At 39.3% G+C, this 10,387-nt stretch overlaps 1 protein-coding gene across 3 annotated transcripts; it reads left to right on the forward strand.

The window, feature by feature from the left end:
* The first annotated feature begins 220 nt into the window (after nt 1–220).
* On the forward strand, nt 221–9,293 carry c9h15orf39 (chromosome 9 C15orf39 homolog). Of its 3 annotated transcripts, none has more exons than XM_060877961.1 (4): nt 221–461; nt 2,720–5,593; nt 7,997–8,025; nt 9,156–9,293. In XM_060877961.1, exons 2-4 carry the CDS (start codon nt 2,758–2,760, stop codon nt 9,159–9,161), a joined length of 2,871 nt encoding a protein of 956 aa, XP_060733944.1. In that variant the 5' UTR covers nt 221–461; nt 2,720–2,757; the 3' UTR covers nt 9,162–9,293. The 3 variants fall into 3 exon arrangements, with proteins under 3 accessions (XP_060733944.1, XP_060733943.1, XP_060733945.1); XM_060877960.1 differs by having other exon boundaries at nt 222–615; XM_060877962.1 differs by lacking the exon at nt 221–461 and adding an exon at nt 1,223–1,323.
* Nucleotides 9,294–10,387: the final 1,094 nt, after the last annotated feature.

Raw genomic sequence — 10,387 nt, forward strand, 5'->3', positions numbered from 1 at the left:
CTTTAATGTATGTAAATATGCGCTTCACGGTTGCGCGCCTGTTAATGATTCCAAGCTACAGGACAACTCGTGATGTTTCAGTTACTTCACTATTGGAGCTAAGGATGCACCATCATTAAATTGATCTAAGAGGTAAACCTAACAGGTTGACTGCGCAAAGAGAAGTCCGACCTGGTGCGACCTGGTGTTGAAAGCTTGTAACTTCTACAGTTTACTCCACGGTGCAATTCGGCTTTGTTTGTTTTCCATCAATTCCACTTCTGGCAACAAAACCTCGAGTCGCTCAGAGATTCTTTAGAAGAAGAAACTACTATCACACTGCGTTCGGTTAGCGCGCAAGTGACCTTTAGATCCTCCCTCTTTTTCTGTCATGTTGTAATTGGCTAAGCGTGTGCCAACAGCCTGCATACTTCTGGACTGACGCCTACAAACTCTTGAGAAAAATAAGACAGCAGTATCTGGTTAGTCTTCACCATACCTACATGCCATAGAGGTCTCGAAACGCTTTCTATGGACTCGAGATTGTTTAGAAGAATAATGATGGCTATTATGCGCTTTTGACATGGCGAGTGTAATTGTGCCGGTTGCTGACCAGCAGGAGCTTCTCTCTCCTCGGTGAGTGAGTGAGTGAGTGAGTTGTTGTTGATGCGTTTTGTTGTTAGCACAGTGAGAATAATGGAGAAAACTTTGTCATTCGGTTTATTTTATGTTCGCTTGGTTGGTTTTGGATTTGACCTGTGATTTAGTATCCGCTTGAACTGTAAGAGCGCGTAAAAGACCGTGAGCTTGTCTTGTATTCCGCGTAAATGGAAAGAGGTTTCATTCATAACACGGATTAAAATATACTAAACATTAAGAGGCACTTTGGGAGGTTTTTTACGAGGTAGTCTTCCGTTGATGTCACGTGAAACCGCTCACATTTCAGTAGAAGGTTTGTTGATGTTGACGGAAGTTTCCTAAGTGACTCGAGAATGAAGATGGACTCGTAGGTTTTGTGCTGTTTTCTGCCTGCGTGGGAAGCGGCATGTGCACCAGGCTTGCATGCATCAAGCCATTATGACACGATTTTCCACCACACCTTTCCACTTAATAGTTATACATAGATCAACTAAAATGTTTATTTTGCTGTTGTCGCTCGATCCGGTTGATTTTCGATTTGCACGTCGTTTTTTTTTCCAGAAATAACCAGAGATGTTTCATCATGGCCCTCTGAGATATCACCCAGGAGCCACTTTTCACCACTGGCACTGCATCCCAAATGCCCTCCTACTAGATACTAAGGGCACTAGATTACTAGATTAGACTATTTTCTACACTGCTTTGGTAAAGAGAACAACAGCAATTTGGCAATAAAATACAGTAATTGCATGTTATGATTTATCACTTCATATCAACAGAATCAAGCATTTCACACGATAAAGCCTGTATTCCCTTTTTCACTATTATTAGTTAGACTTATTTATACTTTTAAACTAATTTAAACTTTGAATCAATATTTGACATCTTTAGTCATTACTATTATTAATAGCTTGGTGGATCCCATCCAGTTTGAAGAGGTCAGCAAAGTATAAACCAAGCAAGCAGTTGAAAATGAGCTTCTAAGAAACGGTGTCTGATGTTAGTCGATCTAAAACAATGAAAATTAAATAAAATAGAAACAATTTTTTTTGAATTGTGCAGCTGATCATGTTCATTCAGGAAGTGAAAAATTTTCAATTGCACAATTATCATTAATTATGCAACCAAAAAGCCATAAGACCATAATTGTGAAACCGTGATGACAAAAACTGAGAGTATAAAATCTTTTAACCACAAAATGTTGACCACAAAATGTGTACTCATATTTTATCATGTTTCCTCAATGTTATAGATGTATGGAGCCTATATAGTTGGCCTATATATATCTGTGTATCCAATTTAATGTTGGAATAAGCTATACAATTAGATCAGCAATGCTGCCTTGGGCAATAAGATGAGCATGTAGGGTAATGAGGAAATAGGCGTATTGGGAATAAGGACACATGGAACAGGATGTTGATTTTTTTTTAATGTAAATGTATATAAGGATGCACTACTGAAGAGTAGAGTAGCATTTGTCTGCAGAGAACCGCTTACTTAAGTCTGTTGGGCTCAACTCATCTTTGCTCATCTTCATTAATTTCTGCAAAAAAGACTCATTAGGTGTTGATCATTGTCACTGCATGAAGTGGGGCATGTGTTCATTCATTTACTACTCAGTGTTGATGTGGATAATCTTTGATGTTTAGATGATGGCACCCTGGGAGAGCCTGGTGAAACAGGTTTTAGTGACTGACACGTAGTCACACATAATAGTGCTATGTAAGAAGTGTGTCACAGTTTCACAATGATGATTCAGAAATGTAGTGAATTTACTGCATTCAGTTAACGGAACGATTAATGCAATAGTTATGGTGTAGTTTACTGTATATGACTGGCTTTATAAATTAATGTCAATCAAATCATTATGGCCTATGATCCTTTTATTTAGAAGAAGTCATAAATAATTGTAATACTTTGAAATCATAATATTTTTAATCATAATCATTTTTTGTTATACTAGCTACTATATAAAAAGGTAATATAGAAATAATCTATTTAAACATAATTATTTCTCCAGTTTTATAATATTTCATACATTAGTTTCATATTTAAGTAATTTATTTCATTGTTTCATTATTTTTGTTTGTTCTTTTTTCAGGTGTCATTTGGAATGAATAATCTCAAAGACAGGATCGAATGATGAACAGCAAGCAGGCAAAGAGTTTCATGGATCCCCTACCTCAAAGCAAGAGAGCAAGACTAGAGGGTACCATGGGGACTGTGAGCAAAGCCGACAGTTTGCCTCAGTACTCTCAAGACAAGTCTTTACCCTACAGACATACCTATATGTCATGTGGACAAGAGACATTAGATCTTCCCTCACCATGGAGTCCCTCTAGGATTTTTGTAAGAACTGGAGGGAGTCCTGTGGTTTCAGCTACAGAGGGGTCAATTACCAATCCAATCATTTATAGGCCTGAAAACATAAATTTCCCTGAGGACAAAGGATCCCCCACTGGATCAGAGGTGGTAGTGAAGCAAAAGCTTGCCTATGATACTAGAAGTCTGAGTAAGCAGAGCCCTAATAGTGCAGGATTAATGTCCCCTGTTCCTTTTAGGAAAACCCCTTTAGGTTGCACAAGTTTATCACCCTCACCATCAGAAAAATCTGGTGGACTTGCTATTCCAAAACCAGTGTATGCACATAGGCCTTGCTGTGCTGGCCAAAAGTACACAGTAGGTCACAGCTATACTATGGACCAAGGACTGCAGAGGATGCCCCGACAAATGTTTGAGGATGATCAGATGACATATTATGGTCACTGGGAATGCATGCATAAAAAGGAGTCAGAAGCTTTGATGCAGCATAGATTATTGGCATATGAGCAATGTGGAGGGAAGGTACCATTAAAAGATGTAACCACAGAAGGCTACCATGGTCTTAGCCAAAGCAAACCTCAAAGCCTTTCTGCTTTTTCTAATCCATGCCATGGCAACTATTTGTATAACCATGTTCACCCGTTTGTCCCCTCTTCACCAGATCACTGCCAACGTTTCCAGATGCCTAGACAGGCACATAAAGATATGGCTCCTATGTATGAGACAGTGCCTGGGATGCAGTATGGAACACACATGCAGATTTATCAAGACTGTCCTCTTACATCTAAGTATAGAGATATACCTCAACATTCCGTGCTTTATTGTCAGAAGAATAACATTTCTCAGGTTTACAGAACTGAGAATTTTCAGCAAACGTCTGGCCAGCACCCTGTCCTTCAACCTTTCTTTAGAGATTTCAGGCAGCACTACCCTTTGGTCTCTCCAGGCCACCCAGTTGTCAGGAACGTAGCTGCATATCCTGCCTGTAGAACACACACAAACCCGTTTAGTAAGAGAGCTTTTTGTCCTCCTGTCTTGCAGCAAGTAGAACAACCGCTGGACTTTTCCATGCGGCAAGAAAAGAATGCTGAGTCCAACCAGGAACAACCTCTTCAAGGACAGCTTGGAGTTAAAGGGACTTTCCATCAAACTGACTCTCAAGCCCACTATATGGTTTCAAATAAAAATTCACCCCTGGAGAGTCCATGTCAGGGACAAGATAATTGTCCGCTTAAAAGTCAAAGTTATACAAACTCTTCTACATGCACTGGTGATATATTCAGTAAAAAGCAGAGTTTAGGTTTTTCAGACAAAGCAAGTAATGTTGCTGTCGTATCTAAAAAGCTCAGGGTGGAAACTGACAAAAGCTCTGAAAATGATTCTTTGGTTAAACTTCAAACAACACAGCAGCTGAAAGCTTATGAGACTAAGCCCCATTCCTCCCCCCCAATGCCAGTAATTAACAAAGTTTTTAGTCTGGCCCCTTACAAAGCCTACTTAGAAGGTACAGGTTTATTATCACCTGCACAAGATCCCAGCTGTCCAAATCAGCTTCCTAACTCGAAGCCTCAAATAGATGAAAGAGAAGCACAAAACTCTGACCCACAAACAAAGTTAGACAAATATGTTAAATTGAAAATCAAAACTGAGAAAATAGAGCCTGATGAAAGGGTTTGTCAGTCAGAAAAAGAGAGCCAGAGTCCTGTGATTAGTCAGAACAATCACAATGTAAATGTTAAAGAAGAACAAGACAATTTAGAATCAACAGAGGATGATTCCAAACACAACCTTGTTATGAAGACTGGACTTTGTTCGTGTTCTGAAATGTCAGAACACCCCCTTAAATGCACTATTGCATGTAGTGTGATGGATGGAGTTGCTGTGCAAAACGGTGACAAAAAACAATTAGATTTTCCAGCTTCTTTATCTACCAAACCCCTAATTCAATCTAAGGATACATTTTCCCTCAACAAAATCCCTCCTCATTGCCTTAAATTGACCAGCTTTAAAATAGTTTTGCCTGAACTCTTCAAAACTCCAATATCTCCAGTCCCTGAAATACTTCGAACTTCTGCTGAGAATAAAGTAGCCATAAGCAGTAGACAAGCCCGGTATCAGTTCATGGAGCTTCACCAGTCACTCTGCAGACTTGTCTCTGGGTGCATTTCTCAAACCTCACATTGTGAGCTCAGGAACTGGTTATCCAATTTGGACCTGGATGAGTCAATTCCTCTTCAAGCTAAAACCCAAAAGGTTTCATGCCTTCTGGGCTCTAAGGCTAGGGAGATGTGGATGAAAGATGAAGAAATTGTGAGAGCACTCCATAAAGTTCTTTACCAACTTGAGAACTATGTCCGAATTCAAGAGTGCCCCTTTCCTCATGTCATCAGAGCAGGGGCCGTGTTCATCCCCATGCTGGTGGTAAAGGAGGTGCTATTCCCACATGTCCAGGGTACATTCATAGACCAGGTTTTACAAGAGCATCGAGTTGAGCTGCGGCCAACCACACTGACAGAGGAGAGACAGCTGACTCAGCTCCACAAGCGTGCTTTTTCTTCTAAGTTAAGGAGGCTCCTGTCCCTTAAACACCTGCCAGATATCTATCCAGATGTCCTCAACCTCCTCTACTATGCTGGAGTCTGCAAATTCATCGGTGAGTTGAGGATCATTTTCATAAGACTAGTTGAAAACTGGGTCTTGTACTTTTTAAAAAAGAAATGCGGAAATATGCACGTATTTAACTTTGATCTGAAGAATAACTGAGGGGTAGGCTGAGTTGGACTGTTGTAATTTCGCATTATTACCAGATTGTCAGTGATGGCTAAGTGGTTATGATGTTGGACTGTCAATTGGAAGGTTGTGAGTTTAAATCCTGGACCCTTGAGCAAGGCCTTTAACCATCACTTGCTCAGATGTATAAAAGAGATAAATGTAGGTTACTCTGGAAAAGGGTATCTGATATAAAAATGCCATAAATGTAAATGACACTAGATTTTTATTGACAGACTAAAAATGCTAAAAGTAGCAAAATTTCAAATTTGTCAGTAAGTTTGGTTTCAAGATCTCTGGGTAACGAGGAGAGCAAACCAACAGTGAATTAATTGAATATCATTTGCATGCAGGTCAGTTATAAACAGTGGGTTGATTGGATGCAAAACGCTTTTTTTTTAAAGCAGTCTTCCAGTCACATTTTTGACTTTAAATAAAACAGTAGAATACAGTAGATTGTTTTAATGGGGAGCCAGTTTCCTCATACAAAATATAAGAAGTTATTTATGCTTTTTCAACATGAAAACTCATCCAAGTATATTTTCATATCTAGAATAAAAATGGCTTCACTGCCCACTATCATTACAATTAAGTCAATGTTGTAATGATGGTGAGTTATTTTGACTTGCTTTCTCCAAGTCAAGTCAAGTCAAGTCAAGAAGCTTTTATTATCATTCCAACCGTATATAGCTGACACATTAGTGAAATAGTGAAATGAGACACCGTTTCTCTGGGATTCACCTTCATTTTGGATGGGAAACATGGAAGAGACCTCCACTGATCAGGACAGAAATGTGATCAGTCAGAACAATTTTGCACTAGATTACATGACTCTTCCATGGGACACAATGGGCACAAGGCCAGCAGAATTTAGTTTTTATTTTAATTGATCATTTGTTTTATTCCCTTTGATTTTCATTTTAATTAATTCTATGAAATAAGACGTAAGATTAGTCTTAATATCCTTGTATTTTTATGATCATTAGCTAATACACTGAACTGTGAGATAAATAGGATTATAGTGAATACATTATTAAGAGGTGAGGATAGATGATAACCAGCCACCTCCTCTCATTTCCTTTATATTTACCAGTACACACCATCCCATAAGTCTCCATACATATGGGTTAACTCACACATTTTAGCTAAATGTAACTGTACAAAACATCCTCTACATGATTCACACTTCTTTGTAAACACACAGAGGCGTCTCTGCCACTCATCATGAACTCATTTTAACCCATCTGGCCTTATGCATGAAATTGTATACTCAACACAACCCTGTGACGATTTCCTGATCCAGCCATGATAATGAGTTTAATACCTTCTTTTACAGAAAATAAACAAAACCCAAAATAATATAAACTAAGTGAGTCATTTTGCTAAAAGTTTTAATTTCCTCCGTGTGTGAAGACTTGTAGAATTAAGACGGTGACAAACCATTTTGAAAAAGATCTCACTAGAGATGTTTCTACGACTTGTTGATAGAGTAAACTGTATCGTGTAAAGCAAGAAATGTTCACATCTGGAAATCACTGAGACTAATCTGTTTCCAGAACATTCCATGAATGAGTGTTTTCATAAAGCAATTACAACTGGTTATACCACAATGTGGTTGAATTAGTCAAAAATGTTTGGTCAGAAGGTTCACATCATCGTTGTATAAACTGCATGGCTCAGGACATGATTACAGGCTTGCATGTGAATGGAAGGTTAATATTAATATTTAGTCACTGGAACTAGTATGATTGACACTCTACACAATAATCACTTTGTCTTTACAAATCTGTTTTAATATTAGTCTTAGATCATGTGGAGCATCTGCAGTCCCTGTGTACACGCAGTTACTATAGAAACATGTTATAACGGTTCATCTTGCAGTTCCACTTCCAGATTCATTATTTTGCAATTGTACCTCTATTTCTATAACATTTACAGCACAAACGTTTTATTAATGTGTCACTGTGCATATATGGACTCTGGTAGGCTTCCATAATACAACTGCAGGAAATATTAGTCATCCTTGAAAGCTGACGGTGAATTGCAGAGTTCGAGAGACATCCAACATTGACTTGCATTGGTCAATTTTCCACAGTACAATGAGCACTGCCTAATAAAGAAGATTATGCTTTAATGGGGGAAAAAAAGATACTAGATGGAAAAAGGCTAGAAGATTTAAATTATTTTCTGTATTTTTTTTCACCAATTTAATAACTATTTGTTTGATATACTTGATTTGTTTTTCATTTCATTTGTTTTTGTTTTGAACCCCTTTTTTATTTTACAGATTCTACTCCTACAGATGATGCACAGAAGGTACTTCCTTTTCTTATGTTGGCCCACACTGCTTTCTTCTGTTCACTCACTTCATTCTTGAAGCTAAGCTTTTATTTCCTTGCCTCTTATCTGCAAGCTTTAGGCTGTCAGCACAGTTTTGATTTTGTTCTATAAATGTAGAGAAGCCCGCAGGAGAGACAGGATCCCACTTGTGCACTGTTGCCTGTAGAAGCCACCATGTGCTCGGTGTGATCGGATGCTGTGGTGAGCTGTGGGAAGTGATGTGGTTTTGGGAGCTTTGTCAAACCTCTTGCACACATCCCCCTCTAGCAAACGAGCATCTCGGGCATCCGTTGATAAAACGGCGCAGGTGTTTACTTGGCCTAGTTCATCATGCACAGCTTCCCCCACTTTTTTTAACTTCCTTTTCACTCGGTACACACAGGAGACTTCATAGAAGGGTGTTTTTAGCCAGATCCTTATTTCATCATGTCAATCTTCTAAGCCAGATTTTCTCTAATTGCTTTGGATGAATAAATTAGCAAAATTTAGTCATTTTCTCTGACCAAAAAGTTGCTATTCACTCAAGCTTTTCTGGAGATCTTCTTCCTGCTCATGTCTGTTTTCAGCCTTTCTTTAAGTTTATGTGATTTGTATTCTTAATCTTGGTAACTGACTAAAAACTAGCAAAGTGGTGTCCCTGTCATTTCCTTAATCTGCTTGTCCTGCTGGTCTCCTGTGGTAACTTTTATATAGCTAATGATTATTTGTTTCATTACGCTACTAATTTTTGCACTTCATTGAGCATCAGACTATGTTCCAGTATTTCATTGTAGGTGTAAAATGTAGTATCGCTCATGCATTGTTATGCTATTACACTAAACTGTACCAAACTGATGTTGCTGGAGTGGAACCCATAAGCAGTTTTGTTCATAGTGTTTGTCGTTCCCATGGACATGTGAATGTAGAGTATCACTTAAAATTATTTGGGATATAGATTTAGTTCGAGTCAAGGCATACATGGTGTGCTCCTAAGGGTCTTGCCGCAGCAACAGGGCGGTTCAGTTTGGTAGTGGGAGTGTAGATGAAATTTTATTTTGTTTGTTTTGCTTGAGTTGAGAAAATGACTAAAAATAACTAAATTTGCCCTTGTTTCTCTCTTGGAATAGAAGTGAACTCCACTTTGAAAAAGGAATGTGTGCAATTCTCCGATGAAGCTGAAAGTACTTTTAACGAGTTTGAGGTGCACTGCGTATCACCAAGGCCACACACGGCAGACACCACCACATGCCTGGAGAATGTGAAGCAAGTCTCTTTTCAAAAAAGCCTTAGGAGCAAAGGGAGGGTAAAGTTTTCCTGCAAAAGAAGGTTTTTAGAAGACAACACTTCCTCAGAAGAGGATGGACCTGCTGAGGAATCTGAAAGCTGGACGTTCACTGACTGTTTGGGGATAGAGGAGTGGGGAAACATCCCGGAATATTGCGCTGGTGTAGAGGCTCACACTGAGGTGAAGATCGAGTCAGACATTGAGCAAGAGCCTGAGAATTCCTGGGGACGACCCTTGACCTCTGACGACCTCTCTTCAGAGAGCACCGACGTGGATACAGAGATGTCCTCATTGTCTTCGTATGCAAGCCATGCTCCCGGTAGCATTATTAAGCGCTCGGACATGGTACTAAAGCTCAGGAAAGTTTATTACACCAAAGGCCAACGTGGCCAAGTATCCCACTACCAGAGAGTCCCAGACCAGTCTGAGGTCCAGAGAGGGAGACACAGAAAAAAGAAACATAGAAGCTCAGAGGCTAGTTTGCGACACCAAGTGAGAAAGTTCTCCTCAAGATCACAGCACTGCCCCCATCTCTCTGCTCCATCTACTTCAGAGCACAGGAGGAGGTGGGTACTACGCTCAGCAGCACAGAACACCCACCAGACCACAAGGAACCGCTACCCGGATCTTGTGGGCAAAAGGATCCGTCATCTGTATGAAGAAAACGATAAGACAGAAGTGTGGTACAAGGGTGTAGTGCTGGGTATCCACGAGTCCCATCCCAACCCGCTGAAGACGGTCTTTGAGGTAAAGTATGACAGCGAGCCAGAGTGGCAGTACTACCTGGAGCTGCTAGTGGACTACAAGAAAGGATGGCTACAACTTGAGGACTGAATCAGTTGTTTTATTTTAATGATTTTTAAAATATGAACTTTTTGCTACATCTTTTTTTAATGTGATATTTTTATCATGCTTTTTAATTCTGACAGTAGGTTATATTTATAAAGAGTAAAGTCTGCTTAAACAGCTGCTGTACCAGGTTTGGTTAGAGATGTTTGATACCAAACCCAAACAACTTAAGTGCACCAAAGGATTTATTTACTATTTTCTGTCTGTTTTATGGTGTTTAAATCA

Source organism: Tachysurus vachellii, chromosome 9 (genome assembly GCF_030014155.1).
Source record: "Tachysurus vachellii isolate PV-2020 chromosome 9, HZAU_Pvac_v1, whole genome shotgun sequence".
Taxonomy (NCBI): domain Eukaryota; kingdom Metazoa; phylum Chordata; class Actinopteri; order Siluriformes; family Bagridae; genus Tachysurus; species Tachysurus vachellii.